Source organism: Fukomys damarensis, unplaced genomic scaffold, assembly GCF_012274545.1.
Source record: "Fukomys damarensis isolate Sample0158 unplaced genomic scaffold, DMR_v1.0_HiC HiC_scaffold_20, whole genome shotgun sequence".
Classification (NCBI taxonomy): domain Eukaryota; kingdom Metazoa; phylum Chordata; class Mammalia; order Rodentia; family Bathyergidae; genus Fukomys; species Fukomys damarensis.
Window position 1 is genome coordinate 34,061,988 of NW_022900932.1, and position 16,918 is coordinate 34,078,905.

The 16,918-nt window shown below is 30.5% G+C and overlaps 1 protein-coding gene across 10 annotated transcripts in view; it reads left to right on the forward strand.

Annotated features, from left to right (window-relative positions):
* Positions 1 to 16,918, forward strand: part of Pcdh15 (protocadherin related 15) — an 802,311-nt gene that overhangs the window by 779,711 nt on the left and 5,682 nt on the right. For 3 of the 10 annotated variants that reach the window (XM_033766616.1, XM_033766618.1, XM_033766622.1), the window contains 4 exons: positions 1,519 to 1,527; positions 2,670 to 2,822; positions 4,824 to 4,829; positions 6,390 to 7,951. In XM_033766616.1, the coding sequence (XP_033622507.1) occupies positions 1,519 to 1,527; positions 2,670 to 2,822; positions 4,824 to 4,829; positions 6,390 to 7,854 (1,633 nt within the window). In that variant the 3' untranslated portion in view covers positions 7,855 to 7,951. Of the gene's footprint in view, positions 1 to 1,518; positions 1,528 to 2,669; positions 2,823 to 4,823; positions 4,830 to 6,389; positions 7,952 to 11,722; positions 11,742 to 13,423; positions 13,463 to 16,918 lie in introns of those variants that run through there. The other 7 variants (XM_033766617.1, XM_033766620.1, XM_033766619.1 and 4 more) reach the window with 4 other exon arrangements.

A 16,918-nucleotide genomic window follows, 5' to 3' on the forward strand; every position in this document is an offset into this window, starting at 1 on the left:
CAAATCTCAAAGATGTTCATGAAAGAAAAGACTTCCCAGGTGGTTTCAGAATGTGGCAAGAAAAGTAGGAAAAGAGTATTTAAGAGAAAGGGAATATTTTGAGGGAGATCAATGGCAATGTGTCTTTTACTATAATTTTAAAATTTAAGTATTCCACATGTAATTCCATTATACCTTGCATGCTTGGAAAATATTGTAGGAGTATTTTCACCTTAAAAGTAATGTGAAATTTCAAAGACAACATTTGATGTACTGGAGCTTAATATATTCTTAACTAATAAATTGGTGTGCTAAGTCTAAATCTATGAGGAAACTTAATAGTTTTAAATTATTAAATCATTAGTGCAATATTATATTACACATATTCTGCATCATTGGATATCATTTGTATTCAGCTATTTCCCAAGGAGCTTTACTATATTCTGAAAACAAAACAATCAGGGACAAAAAAGTCTTATATTTGGCACACAATGAAATGATCAAAACTGAAGCACCCTTGCTAGGGATGGTGGCACTAGCCTGTAATCCCAGCACTTGGGAGGCTGAGGCAGGAGGATCACTGTGAGTTGGAGACCAGCCTGGGCTACATAGCAAGTTCCAGGTCAGTCTCAACTACAAAGTGAGACCCTGTCTCAAAAACAACAACAACAACAACAACAACAACAACAACAACAACAACAACAACAACAACAACAACCCTGAAGCACCCTAGATAGCACTCAGCAGTGTGAAATTTAAGAAAAATATTAAGATGCTTAATATTTAAGCACTTTGTATGTGAATTACTTCTCTTTTAGTTCAGTAATCAACTCAATACCCTATGAATTTATTGCAGTTATTATTTTGCATAGATTAACATAATTAAATAAAATGAGTTTTGCTTTACTCACAAATCAAAGAAAAATCCTAATATTTAAAGATCTCACATTTATATCTTCATGTTCTGCCTGCAAATAAGATATAAACGAATGACTTTTTATATTGTGTTATTTATTTGAAATCTATGTATGAAAGCCTGCAAAGCAAAAAAAGGGTCATGAAGTCACTCCCCAGAAGTGATACCTTCCAGTTTTACCTTCAGCTTGGAAGTAAGGTCAAGAACATAATCAAGAGTTGTTGCAGAACTAACTCCAGTACCTTAATATGCTTCAAGCAGAGCTAAACAACAAGCCACTTATAAAGATCAGAACATCTTTAACTTTCCATTTCTCTATTAGAATTGAAATTCACATCACAGTGTTTTAATCCAGATTTTCTTATTCATTAAGTTCATTTCTTTATTTTCCCATAATGAATGTTTTAACAGTTTGAATGACTGTAGTGGTAATAATAAAATGCTCCCTATTTTCACTTTCCAAATTGAAATACTTAGTTTTCCTGCTATGTCATTAACTCGGTGTCATTATGAGTTTAACTGGCAAATTATTCATAATTTAGAATAAATCATATGTTAAAATATTGAATGCCATGTTTCCAATTTATCTTTCTCTTTTTTCCTATTCTTTGCTTTCCTAAAAGATTTAAAGTGTAAGTATAATTATGAATATTTTCTGCATGGTTTTATGTAATAGAAAAAGAGAAAGCACAAATCATATTGATCCATCAGTTGTCCTATTCAAAACTATTCACTGTTTGTTAGATATGTGTAATAGTTACATATTTTTTAGCTTGTTATCTATAAAATTAAGATGATTTTGCATATAACTGGAGTGAATATGAAATAATGTGTCCTAATTATTTCTACACTTAGAGACTTTGCTTTTAAGGAAGTGATTAGCAATCAGTGGCTGTGACTTTCAAATATAACAGGTGAACTGGGGAATAAGTAGGGCAAATGCTCATGACAGTCAAAATGATGTAAGAACTGACCAAATCTCCCTTCTATGAAGCCTCTGTGAAGTGGTGTGAAGAATATTTAAATGTTTATTAAATAGACTGTATTTGTGAAGACAGGCAAATAACAAAGGGAGATTAACTTCAATATACCTCACTTTAGGAAATCAATTCATTAAATAACTACCAAATATTCTTCACATTTTCTAATTTATTTAACATCTTTAATTGACAAAGAGTGAGCATTATTTCTAGGATACAATTTAATACTTCAATACCTGTATCCTTTGTGTTGTTTTTGTTTGTTTGCTGTTTTTTGTACCAGCGATCTGTGCTTGCGGGGCATGCAGGGGCGGCCCTCAACTAAATCCCCAGCCCTTGCATTATGTTTAACTCAAAGTAAACATTTATTTATTCAAACTCATAGTTTTTTGGATGTAAATGACAAAAATCCTGCCTTCTAGCTTTTTAAAACATTTACACTCTAGTGTTACTATCTGTAGTTACCCTATTATTTTATAATACTAGAACTTCATACTTTATAATTGTAACTTTAATATCATCAATGATTTGCAAATATTTCTATAAATTTGACCTTTCTTCATGGGGTAAATATTTTAAAGAGCTGAGGAGAATTATATGTAAATGATACTCTGTTAAGATGATTCTGTCCTTGTTTTGATTTTTTGAGTTCAAATATTTTTAAGCGGGTTCCTCTGATAACTGGACTTAATCCCCGAAAGACATTATGTGTGATAATGCTGTGCTACGATTCTGATTATGCTGTGTGATAATTTCCGAGATGAGTTTTACGAGACGATCTTTCTTTACCCAAGACGCCAAGCTGAGTGCACCAAGACGGCACGAATTCAATCCGCTTTACCTGCGGCAAAACCAGCAGCCCCAGCCGCTGCTCCCATGGCAGCGCCCCCGCCCCCTCCCCCGCCTCCTGGTGCGCATCTCTATGAGGAGCTGGGCGACAGCACAATGTAAGTAGACCCTCAGAAACTGAGAAACGGTGGGCTTTTAAGGGGAGGCTGCATGCTGAGCACCTTATGTCTGATTGTTTTTAAACAGCAAAATAGTTAGGATGAGACCCTGGCAAAGGTGAAGTTGAAAAGCAATAGCTAAAAGCTAAAACAAAAAACTAAAGAAAATTGCAGATATATAATTGGGATATTACACTCAATTTCTAAACATTCATGTTCTGACGTTTTCCCAAAACATTATAGTTCATGAAAACAAAGGTTTGTTTTTGGTTTTCACATAAGAGATGAGAATAAAGCACAACCATAAAATAGTAATTTCTGATTTGGAATCAAAACCAAACCCCATTTGGTGATCAAAACCAAATTCTGTGGTTTAAAATTAAGTACGTTTGTAAGATACCTTTTAGGACATTATATAATATTGTAATTATAATCTGAATGAATATAAAGAATACATTTATTAAAAGCTCAACTATTTACAGAAACCCTTTTCATTATATTACTGATAGATATTGCAATGAATGTAAGCAATTATGAACCATATGTTTTGAAAGAGACTGATCATTTATTGTTGAAAGACTTAACAGCTCTTCCTGTCACATGGCACTACCCACATAATCTGATTTTTCTTTTGGTGATGTTAAATTGTCTATATTTTTAAAATTCAAGAGTAACCACTCTGAAACATAATATGTAAAACAATCAAGGATATTATAAAATTCTGGATACAGCTAGAATAAATTTAGAAAACCTATTATTAGCTAAAATTGGGTCAAATAAAGAGATTCTAACATACATCATTTACATTTGTAGTATTTACTAGTTGGAGCAAAGCAAGCATCCACAATTGCACCTTTAAAGACTAAATTGGTTTAAACAGATGTGGTAATATCATTTGTTATATTAATAATATTGTACAAGACTATATTAGCTTAATAATGTTAAAACTGTTAATTCCATTTTAACACTAAAACTGAATTTAAAACAAAATTTACTGCATGCCATTTGATTTCTAAAATAGTAGTTTAATAACGGAGTCATTCTTTAAGCTGTTTCTTACTTTGTCATGAGTCGAAAATGATGGTTTCTTTTTTGACATTGGTGAATGTAGGAATTGAGCCAATATGATTTGATTCTTTGACTGTGGTAACCACCTCACCCAACAGTGCTTGGAAAGTAGAAAAACATTATGTATAAAGTTAAATGTGTTTATATGTGGTATCAGTGAATGATAAATATTCATTTTAACAAAAGCAGGCATACCATAACATTTGGAATCAGTATAATTTGTTTGTATCCATGTTAAATTAGTTATACTTAAGTACTATTTTTACATAAGAAATTGTAGCAGACTTAGTAGATTTTATAATTATATGTATTGCACATGTAATTATTTTATCTTTTAAGAAATGTTTATTCCCAAACTTTTATAGCAATTCTAATGAAACATAATTATAAAATGAACCAGCTACAAATGAATGTTATCAAAAAGAAAAAACTATGATGATTTTGAAGACAAAATATGAAAAAACGATTTTCATATAGATTCAACAATTACTTTGTATGGTCATGATAATACTTGTGTATTTGCTTTCCTCCAAGCCAATTTAGCTTTATAAATTTGGGTAAAGCAATCAGATTTTCAGAGAGGTATAGAAGAAGCAATTATCAGTCACATTTAATATTTTCATTTCAAAATTGAATTTTTCCACATTTTACAGAATTGAATTTTACTGATGTATAATATATAGATTGCTAGTTATTAGATATAATTTTATGTGATAAGACATCCAAATATTGCCATATGACTTTATCTAAAACATTATGAAGTATTGTTCTTATGCATAAACACAAAGAAAAGTTTAAAGCCACATTTTGGGGGTGTATGTATTGTTTAAAGCAACTTCCTGTTAATATTTTTATAATCATCTCTAAATAACTATAGTTAAAACTTTTCTTTTTCTATCACATGTTTTCTCTTTCTCACCTGTGGATACATAGGCATAAGTAAGTAAATAACATCATTCTAATACAAGGGCATTAGAAAGTACATCTAATAGAATAGATTAAATGTTATTTTATCTTAAACACATTAATCACCTTTTACGAGGTCATTTCATTTAAAAAGGAAAGTTTCATTTTCCCTACTAATTTACTTTTGATGTCTTAAAAGAAATGGCATGAGCTTAAAACAAATATTTCCAATGATATTACTTGTGAGGTTCATAGAAAGGTTTCAAAATGCTACTTGTTTTAAGTTGGATAAAAGTACTTACAGATCTTTTTCATTCAGATATTTTTTCCGAGAAAAACCAAACCAAGAGCAGAGCCATATAAAACAATGAACATGATGTCAAGTTAAATGATTTGTGACATATTTAAAAATTTTTTTTCCAAGATCAGGACAAGTGAAAGTATTTGTTTTCTGTTTTTTCCAATGTGTCCACACTATCTGAATTCTTCAGATAGGCTTAATACTCAAGGGCCACCTATGAGAATTCCTTTTTAGAGTTTATATCTGCCAAATGGCAAATTAACAATTTCAGATTTATGTATCATTTTAGAGCCAAATTTATTACCCTGATTTTTCATTGTGACTATTTAGCTTTTATTCAAGAAAGTTTTAATTTTACTTGTATTGCTACTGAGTAATATTAAATAATAGCCAAAATAAATATTTTGTTCTTTTTGGGCTTAATAATAAACCATTTAGGAGAAAGGGACTCAATTCTTTTAACAGAAAATTTGTGCAGTTCGGCTTTTCCAACTTTCTTTAAATTTCATAGCTACCTATTACTTCAGCAAATCTTTCAATATCAAAACGATATTATTTTAACTTATGTATTTTCATTAAGGGCAATCTTGATGAAAACTTGATCCTGGTCATATTTGAAGGAAATACTAATAGCTTCTCTGCTGATTGGTATTATTTATAATGTTTTATAACTTATTAATCATTAAGATTTAAACAAAAGGAATTTTAATTTTATTTTGTGCTCTGTGAAAAAAAAATTTTTTCTACCTTGTATTTGGGGTCTGTGTTCCTTAATCTGGTTGATAGGAAATACCTTTCAATATTCTCTTGCAAAGTTTGACTCAGATCAGAGAGAATTTTAGCTCCAGGATAGAATTACTGAGATGAGATATAATGGAGAGGTACTGCTTTCGATACAGCCAACCTTCTTTTATGCCTAACAATTAGCTCTGTACTGTCTTAAGCATGGCAAAAATATGAAATCAAAGGCCAAGGTGTTTGCCTGCATTTGGAAAATGTGATTCATATATGACTGAGATGTTACATGTGGACTTGGATACTTGGCTGTATCAAACTAACTGAAAAAGAAATCTAAAATTTGATGCTTTTTTAAATGAAACTTTCTCATGTTACAACTTTCAAGATTTCCCTGCCTTGTCTCTTTGAGAACAGGGACACAAAAGTCATGTTTTCTTCAGATTGCTTGGCCTTTTATATCTTGAAGTAGAAATAAGAAACATAAAAACACCTTTCTCATTAAAGCTATGTCACAACGTGTTTCCTTACGTTTCATTATCTTCTTTTCTTTCAAGTCTTTTCCTTCTCTACCATTTTGAACAAAGCAGGGGAAATAACTCAATCTCAGAAGACAGGAAAAGTCAGCAAGTGGTGATGCCCTTTTCTTCCAAAACCATTGAGGTTCACAAGCCAGCTCATATAGACGGATCATTTAAGAGCAATCAACCAAAGCCTGGAAGAAAATTTACACTTCTATCTGATGAGGATGACTTGTGTGGCGATGACCCACTTTATAAGGAAAATATAGGTGAGAGGTCAACAAATTCAGACATCATACTGAGAACAGAGTTTGAATCCCCATTTTTACCCCAAACACGAGTCAAGAGTCAGTCTCTGAGGGACCCAAGAGAAAAGATTCAGAGGATGTGGAATCAGCCAGTCAGCTTACCTAGAAGACTGATGTGCAAAGTTCCAAGTAGACCAGAAACCATAGATCTGGTGCATTGGCAAGGCACCAGGCAAAAAGCTAAAAAGGAAAACACTGGAATATGTCCAAACAAAAATAGCAGCCATCTGTTGCTTACACCTGAAGGAGTAAATTTAACAGAAAAAGAAGGAACAAAGCAAGGAGAAACATTGATTTCTCAAGAAACGGAACAGTTGAAATCTCTGTCTTCAGACTCTTCATTTTCCTCTTCTTGGTCTCACTTCTCCTCACTGTCCACTTTGCCAACTCTTTCAAGAACTGTGGAACTCAAATCAGAACCTAATGTCCTCACTTCTAATGACTGTTCCTTGGAACGTTCTTCTCCAAGGCCTTGCATTTTAAATTCTCTAGTCTCTAAAAGTGAGACAGGCAGTTGTATGTTAGATGTTGAAACCGAAAGGAACAATTTTGAAAATCTTTCCCATCCATCTACTATCTCTTGTTCATCTTCTTCTGCTCACTCTCCTCCTCCTTATCCTCCTGCATCTCCTCTCCTTTCTCCTTTTTCTCTCTCTTTTCCTCCTCTGCCTCCTTCTAACCCTTCTCTTTTTCCTCCTTCTCCATTTCTTCCACTTCGCATTCCTACTTCTATTCCTCTTCCTACTTCTCCACCTGTTCTTTCTTCATTTTCCACTGTTTCACCATTATCTCCTCCCATTCCTAGCCCACCACCTCTTTCACATTCAGTTCTAGGCACACAGAATGTTTGTAGGCCGGTTGTGAAATGCACTACCACAATGACACTTTCCAAAGAAATGTCTCCTGTGACAAACCCAGCAATATCACAAGCAGTGTGTAGCTCAGACTCTCAAAGAGAAAAAAAAGGCATCCTCAGACATATAAAAAACCTAGCAGAACTTGAAAAATCAGTATCTAACATGCACAATCAAATAGAAAAATACTATCCACCCACAAATATCTCCAAACTTCAAAGTATTTGCCCTTCAGAGATAACAAGTATGGAAATCACATCTGAGCAGAACCAGGAAGATTTGAACAAGATTGTTGAGGGGATTGGAAAACACTCTCACAGTCAATCTACTTCACAATAATGTTGCTTGTCCTATTAACTGGACAAATATTTAATTGGTCATAATCTTCAAGTTGGACCTCAAATTTGAACATCAAAGAATATCTCGATATTTTATCCCAAACTAAATACAATGATTTTTTTTCAAATTTTTAATTTAAAAGATTATCTTCATCACTACTAACTCATATAATAGATTTATTTCACATTTTCTTAACTACAAAATAGCATTATTTATCCCACATTTATTTTAAAAGTAAGTAATTTTAATCTATTTTTAATGGGAGACATGGGCCTGAAAGTTATATTCACTTTAAACCAAAAGATTTTTTATCATGTTGATGCAATGATTTCACTTTTGTTTGTGATCATAGTTTTATAGGAATGTTCTAGAAAAAAACTGTAACAAATAAGCTAAAAGTGATACCATAGGTTCTGTTATTTTCTTGAAGCTTATGTATTTGATTACAAGAAATGCTTTCAAAGTAAAACATTTTGTACTTGAAAATGTAGGGGGTGACAAACATGAGTTATTTTAAAATAAACCTCAGGTGCTAATAATATGTAGTCATCTGTTTTCTTATGAGAATATCCTTTACTCTGGCTTGCATATTTATCTAACTAGTATGCTTATATACTTGATAAGTCTTTTACTTTTTCTCTATTGCTGTGCTGTCTTATTTCTCATTGTGATTTTCCTATTCTTCAAAATGACAATAAATAAGCAGTTGTTGACTTTTGTAAGATATTTCATTGGTCCCATAGGTATTAATGTGTTGTTTAATTTTGTTTTTTCACATCATTATGCTGTCTTCTTAATACTTTTGATTAAATTTATTTGAAGGAAAACAATACATACATATTTATTTATTTATGTCCACATTTTTAAATGAAATTTAACACCTTTAAAGATCAAGAGAAGTCATATTTGGTGAACTATCACCAGTTTTCTGTAGGCTTTTGCTCTGTCTTTTTGGCAAAGAAGATAAAAATCTATACTCTAGAAAGAAATTTCCATAGTTACAGTAATTGTTCTACAATCTTTGTGCTCCACTTTTAAAAATGTTAACAGCATTAGCTAAGTGCCTTCTTCCTAAGTTTCTTCATCATACTTACACTTTCAGGGAGCTTGATTTTAGATAAATTACATATTTATACATATATATGCATATTATTAGGTACTATTATACATTCATATATAAGTATATAATATGTAATATGTGATCATCAAGTAATTACTTTGTCTTTCCCATGAAGCAGATGGAATCAATTTTATTTACTGGAAATTGTTATTTTGAATATAATTTTATTTGTTTAAGTATGGAGTATTAATGTTCTAGAAGATACGTCTTCACAGAGAAAGGTACAGTTCCAGAATAGTTTAATATGAATATTCCAGGAAATTTCCAGGCAAATGTTACATTTAATAATTATATCTGAAAGTATGTTCATTTAGGTTGAGAGCCCTACAATGTATCATTTCAAAGGTTTTGTTCAGTGCTTATATGACATTTCTTCAAGAATTTGATCTGATATTCCTAATTATCAAGATCAGATAAAAATCTATAAATTAATTACTTTTGTTAGTCCATTTGCTTCAGATTCCTTTTCATCCAAGTCAAAAGAAATTTCTTTCTTGGGGTTGAACATGATCTTTTTCTCTCTTTCACTGAAAAACTTCAGTTGGAGTTTTTGTTGGCAGCTGGTCATATGCACGAGAACTTGTGCTATTTGGAGGACTCTGACAAGGTATTATTCACAACTGTGTGAGACTTTAATGTGAGTGTATGATATTTTTGAGCAAATTCCTATCAATTTCTTCTACCTGTAAAACTTAGAACTCTTTGGTAATGATATTTCTAACTGGTTACCAAGAAACAGCATAATAGATATGTAAATGCCTAACAAAATTGTTACATTACCCTTCTTTATAACTTTTGAAAGTATGGTTCTATAATCTAAATTCTTTTTTTTTTATTTTGTACTTTTCAAATGTACCATTCATACTATTTTATATTTAATACAGACTTTTATTTATACATTACATTTACAATTTATTTATTTCACCATAAAAATTAGTTAAAATATCTTTTACATAAAACTTAAAATATTATTTTAGTATAAAAGTCTAAGTATTCTTCCTCTCTTCACTACCTGTCTTCTGTAACCAGGCTCTAGAAAAAGAACACTGTTTCCTTTTATAAAATCCACTTAATGAATAAGGAATAATTAGATGCTTTATTGAAAATGCATTATCATACATTAGTCCTTACTGTTAAAAATAAATATAATACACACAAATAGTGTAAAATGATTAGATAATACACATCATTGTATGGAAACTACATAAAAATACATCAATATGTGACTGGTTTTATAATTATCAACAGTCATGCTTTGAAAGCACAAATACGACAATCATAAATATTGCTTATGCTATGCAACTCTTAAATAAATTTCTCCCTTTTGCTGCAATTAATGATATAAATAACCAAATAAAAGACAACAGAAAAGTTTAATTTAAACACTATGGTAAATATTGTTTATTTCCCACATTTATGAAAAACTAATGAAATGCCCTAGAAAATAAATATATGGTTTTGCTTAGATATCTTACATGATGTGTGTGACTCAATTATAATTATTAAAAACCTAAATATGAGCTTATTTTACTTGGTGTCCACATATAGAAATTGAGCAAAAGTTGAAAGTGTGTGAATCTTTTAAAGCATTAGGATTATCATTCCCACAAATATTGCATAAAGATGTAAACACTGCAAAATTCATTACATAATTTTTCATACTATGAAGTATCCATAGCATTAAACAGCCCTAAATTAACTTTATTCCCTGCATTTTAATTAGCAATGCATTTATCATATCAGATGCTTTTAGACAAAAAGTCTTATTTATCTTATGAAGGATTTTCAATTAAAAATATAATCTATGGGCCGGGGATTTAGCTCAGTGGTTCTGTTGCCTCAAAAGCACAAGGTCCCAAGTTCGATCCCCAATACCAAAATAAATAAATACATACATAAATAAATAAATAATAAAATTAAGATATGTATATATTCTATGAAGATTTTCTGACTTCAGAAAGTTGTGCATTTACTTCTAATAATGTCTTAAATATTGTTGTATATTAATTCCATAAAACAAGGTCTTCAGAGTCAGTTTAATACTTTAGGTAAAGCATTAAACTCATAATAAATATAATCTTTTTGTAATTAGTGATATTAACATTGAATATACTTTACTACTTTTTCTGTCACAGGTACAGTTAAATATTTTACCAATTTTTGGTACATGAATTTAATTAGTCTATGTAATATTGAGTAGTTAGCTATTTTTCTTCTAAACATTTTCCTCTTAGTCTTAATAATTGTCCTTGGGAAGGTAGCTAATATTTTCATTCATTATTCTTAGAAACAATTTGAAATAAACAGAAAAATTCTTTTGAAATAATGTATTCTAGCTATATGGAGTTAATTTTATATTCTATAGTAACTGCATTCTTCATATAAGAAATTCTCTTTCCCAGATATTTTATATGTATCAAGATATGTATAACACAGAAATAACACAGAATATTTCTATCTCAATTATGACAGACACAAAGTGTATTGGTATGTAAATCTTTAAATAAAAAAGACTTTGGACAATTGTTCATGTGAGATGAGGGTCTGAGATGATAATTATTTTAGTAATTTGAGCAAAAATAATAGTATTTGTCATGAAAATGGCACAAAATATATTTTCTACTGAAATAATATTTAGAGAAAATTATCTTACTTTGAGTCAAACTGTTAGATGTCCCTTACAGAAAAATTTATCTAATCTAAAAATCCAAGATGTTTAATTCTGATTTCTTTATTTCTGCCTTTCAGGAGAGGTTATGCATCAGAGGTAAGGGATTTATGGTGTTATATCATTTACTAGGTCATTATTTGCATAATAGGCAGGACTAATATACATTCTTTGGAGGCTAGGTTATTTTCCTTTATTTCAACAAAAACCTTTTAAGTATATTTTGCTTTTTATTTGCTTTTATATATGTTACTTCTTTGGGAGTTTTAAGTCTATTATTCAAGTGAACAAAGATCACTGCTTACTTTTTCAATGATAAATTTATTTTTTTCTGAATTATAAATAGTCAATATTGTGATGTTCCCCTTAATTTGCTTTTCTAATGTATACTAATTTTCTAATACTAATTATTTAGTTTGTTGCCTTTTTCATAGTTTGATCACAGTATTAGAGGCCTGCATCTAAAAGACTTTTTTTGAAAACAGGATATTAGAGAGCTCTGTGTTTTCTATTTTATTACTAAGACTCCCAGAGTACAGAGAACATACTAGGCATGCTTGCTGATACTATTGAGCTGACTATATTACAAATGATGTTATCAGTGGAAACACTGAAGTCTTAGTTCGATTTATCATACAGTATCTCAGTCAAGTGAAAGAAGTAACTATATGACCTAATCGGTTTATATTTGAGAATGCATAAATTCTAGATTATATAGTAGTAAGGTGGAATGCCTGTATTAATAATTGGTTTTCATGGATGATTAAAGTAGATACCAAAAATAAATAATAGATTGATTAAAATAGATAAACAGATTCATTAAAATAGATAACAATTGAATCATAGTACTTCTAACATAAACTTCCACTTGAAAGAGCAGAGTAAGGTGACTAAATCACTAACAATGGTATCATAATAACGCTGTTTTTTCAGATACACAGTTTTTCTGCTGCCCATTTCAGTTGGTTTATTGATAGAATTAACCATCAGAACCTCTTACCCAACTTCCCAAAGTTTATTTTAGGATCCACATAGTTTAACCATTGCTCCTTTTTTGCATATATCACTAATCCATTATTTAAACTGTTTTCATGTGGTTAAAGTCTAAATTATCATGAACCCAATCAAGAAAGACTTTAAGAATTCTCCCTAAGTATGAGTATGAAGGGGGGAGATAGGAGGCAATCTGCACAAAATCTGAACCAAGATAATTTCTCTAATCACAAAAGACTTTCTGAAAATAAGCATTAGTGAAAGCCTTCCATTCACATTTTGCTAAGAAGGAAGAAAAGACACCTTGTCTTAATCTTAAATATGACTTTGAACACATTACAACCACATCATCCTATGTTCTATTTTTCTTCCCAATGAATCTGATCATATTTTAATGTGACTGGGGAGAGAAAAAAGGGACAATTTAAAACACGATTTAACTTATGAATGAAAAATAATTGTGTGGTACTTAAAGTAATTTTAGAAACATGAAGTCTGAATCAAAAGCAAAATTTTTATAATTTCTATTCATAAAGTTATTACATTTAATGTTAAAACAATAATGAAAATAAAACCAATGCATTCTTTATCACATTATGTTTCAGTCCAAAGAATTAGTCAAAATTTAGTTTAATGATTTTGGTAGCTATCATATGAATGAGTTGAAATCCCAAAGAAATCAGTTTTAAACTGTCACCTTTTATCCTTTTCTTCTCAATCATAATCTACCTTTTCCATCTGATTTGCTGTCTAAATCTTTTTCTTTCTATTTTAATTTCCTTTGGCAGCAACAACAACTGCTGAGGCCTTCTCTTCTTAAACCAGAGGTATCAATTTTCACTTTTTTTCCAAACTCACTAATCTTCACGATACTTCCACATGACATCAGAAATTTTATATGCTTCTCACAAGGAGAGAAAATGGGTTGGCTGCCAATGTGGTACAATTTTAAAAGCAAGATATAAGGTGTCTTCCTATTAAAATTAATAAATAAATAATCACCCCCATACTACTTTAAGGTGGCTCAGATTCCAAATTTTTACTTTCATTATCTAGAAATCAGACAAATAAGGTTTTTTTTTCCTGTTAAAAATATAGCATCATTGAATGAAGCAATTTGTAAGCCTGATAAGTAGCTGATTGTTTTAGTGTATACGGAATCATCAGATCCATTCTTAAAATCTGACATCAACAGTCTGTATTTTAAATTGCTTGTTACACTTTTCTTCTGCAATGTGAAAAAAAATTTTCAAAGTTATATAATATAGTATATGAATATTTTCTTTCTTATATTTATATACTAGCAAAATTAAAATAAAAATTAAATAGTATAGGTCATAAATATTTTTTTATGAAATAAATGTAGTTTTTTTATTAGATCCATTTGTAAACAGACTTTTCTTTTTCCTTAAGAACAGGATCCTGGTAAACAGAGTCATTTCTTGGTTAAAATTTACTCCCCCAATTCTGAAGAATTAGTGGCAAGAATACTCAAGTTTTATAAGGCTTTTAACAAAACTTGCAGAGTACTGAATCAGAAAAAAATCAGAGTTAAACTCAAATACTCAGTACTAGATAAAAGATTTTAGACAAGGTATGCATCCTGGGGAACATCAATTTCATATTCTAAAAAATGTTTATAGTAATATCTAATATATCAGCATCCAGCTTAGCAATTGTAATGTAGCTGGAACAATTCAGTAAGTAATAGTTGTATTTTTTTGCATCAATATAAATATTAATGTGAATCTGAAGTTAATTTTATCCTTTTCTGTATGGACAGCAGCAAAAGTTAATTTTAAAAATAATATTAAATGTTTCATCTGTCCACAAAGTCAGTTTGTAGTAGATTAATTTGAACGATTTTCTAAAATTTAGGATTTACCAAATATGGAGATACCAGTAGGAGCCACAAGGTACAGCAAAGAGGGCTGGGATTCCACTGTTTCAGTCAATTCGAGGGTCTGACAGGTGACTGAGTGTCTCCTCTCTGTTTTTGAGGGGTGTTGTGATCTTCCCTCATGACTGTTAAAGCATACGTAAGGCACATCTAAGGTCTTGTTTTTTCTGTTTTGTGTACCTCCTCATCCTCCAGAGAATGAGCCTGATTAATTGAATCAAAAACATTTGCTGTTCCTATACCAATTTCGTCGATCCTTTATTATATTTTTATCACAATTAATCCTGATATACATTTAGCTAGGAAGAGCTGAGCTTTATTTTCCTTTTACAAACAAAAAATACTTGTCTATAGCATTATCAAAAGTTATTAAAATTTCATCTTGAAACCATTTGAAGGTCTTTCATTCAAATATGTATATATATTTCAACATGCATTGGTCACATAGTGTAAATTTACTGGTTTTGACATGTATTTAATCAGTTAAACCTACATCATTATATTGTGTGTTGGTAACTCAAAAATCTAACCATTCGAAAGCAGATGTTTTTCAAATATTTAGCTTGAGTACCTTAAATCTAGACTAACTTTGTTTTAATTTCTTACTTGCCTGTCTTTTTTAGTTTTGGTTTTGCACTATTAGTGAGTGAAATCAGAAGTATCTCCAGCTATATATTTGCTTGCTTTTTTACTTAATTACTTATAGAAGGGTCTCTCTAAGTTGCTAACTTGACTATAATGGGCTGGAACTTGAGTTGGTCTTAGTTTTAGGTGTGCTGGTATTATAGGTATGTGGCACCTTGCCTGGCTTAGTACTAGTGATCTTGCTAAAACTTAATCAATGACCCCTTCCTACATTGAACTTTTTTGTTGTTTCTGCTGTTGAAATAAAATCTATAGCTACAAAAATTGGGTCTGTTGAAATAAAATCTATAGCTACAAAAATTGGGACAAAACACATTTAGAACTAAATTTTTTAAGCCAATGCGCGCACACACACACACACACACACACACACACACACATGCTTTACCACTTCTCTAGAACCCCTCCATGTCAACATTAATTTCCCTTCTCAACTACATACCTGGCTTATAATATCATGAATTAGTTTATGAAGTTTGCATAATGGTGTAAGACAATATTTTACATTTGTACTCCATGCCTTTTGATCATTCTGTCTGGGTAATTCATCTATGTTGTATGTTGTATGATGTAGTCGGATATATATTTTAAAATATATATGTTTTACAGACATATTGTTTCTAAATTTTGCTTGTTATGATAGATTGTGATGAAAATTGTGCATATATCTGTTAAATATATAAAAAGTAAAGTAGAGTAGGTTTAACATTCCTATTGGATGTCTTTACCATTAATTCACAAAGTATCTGTCAGCTACAGAGGCACCAAATAAAATATTAGTTAGCCAGAATGATCCAGAATGATTACAAACTTAAATAACTATAGGAACCAAGGAAGTGAATTGAATGTATTATTTGCAAGACAAAGACAGATGATAGATTCTAAGGTAAAATGGGTATAAGCATAGAACAGTACACTTGGGTATGAAGTAGTAACAGGAGAGAATAGGCTTGTTAGAAACTATAGCAGCACCACAGCGATTCTTGACATACAGAAATCCGGTCCAAGTATTGCCATCTTTATGTTTTCAAAGAGAAAAAAAACAGAATTTTGGTAGCATTTTGTTAGCATTAATAGCAACTAATTCAAAAATTTTAAATGATGTTGGATCAATCATACCACAATGAAAAGTCATTGTTCCAATTTATGATGCAGACTCTGATTATTTTAAATGATATGTTTGTGCTCTCAGAGGTGGACAAATTTTCCTTGCTCATTGCTAATTTGTATTACAGAATTAACTTCTATAAACAGTAGATGATGTTAGAAATAGATACCAACATATTTTCCTATAGTTATATGTCTTCTACTCTTATTCCATTGAAAATTTAATTTTTTAACCTTTGGTATTTAACCTGGTTAATACATTAAAAAGAAATTAAAAGGATATGGAAATAACATTTCAAAATTATTAAAAACTCTTCTCATGTGTATGTCTAAGGCAAAAAAAAATTTCTGTAAGAGCAGAGTTGGACAAAAATCAGTATTTTCCAGAGACTGGAAGTGGAAATTTTAATAGAATCATTATTTTAACAAATTATTTATACAAAGACAAATCTACAGTTAGCATTGAATACTTTAAAATGTAAACATACTTGGGAGATGGCAAAATTAAGCCAAGTTCTAAACAATATAAATAATTATTATCAAAGGATTTTATAAAGACAGTTTTAATGAATACATTAATATCAAGTAACAACAAACCATTAGTGGAATGAGAAAAAATATTTTAAATATA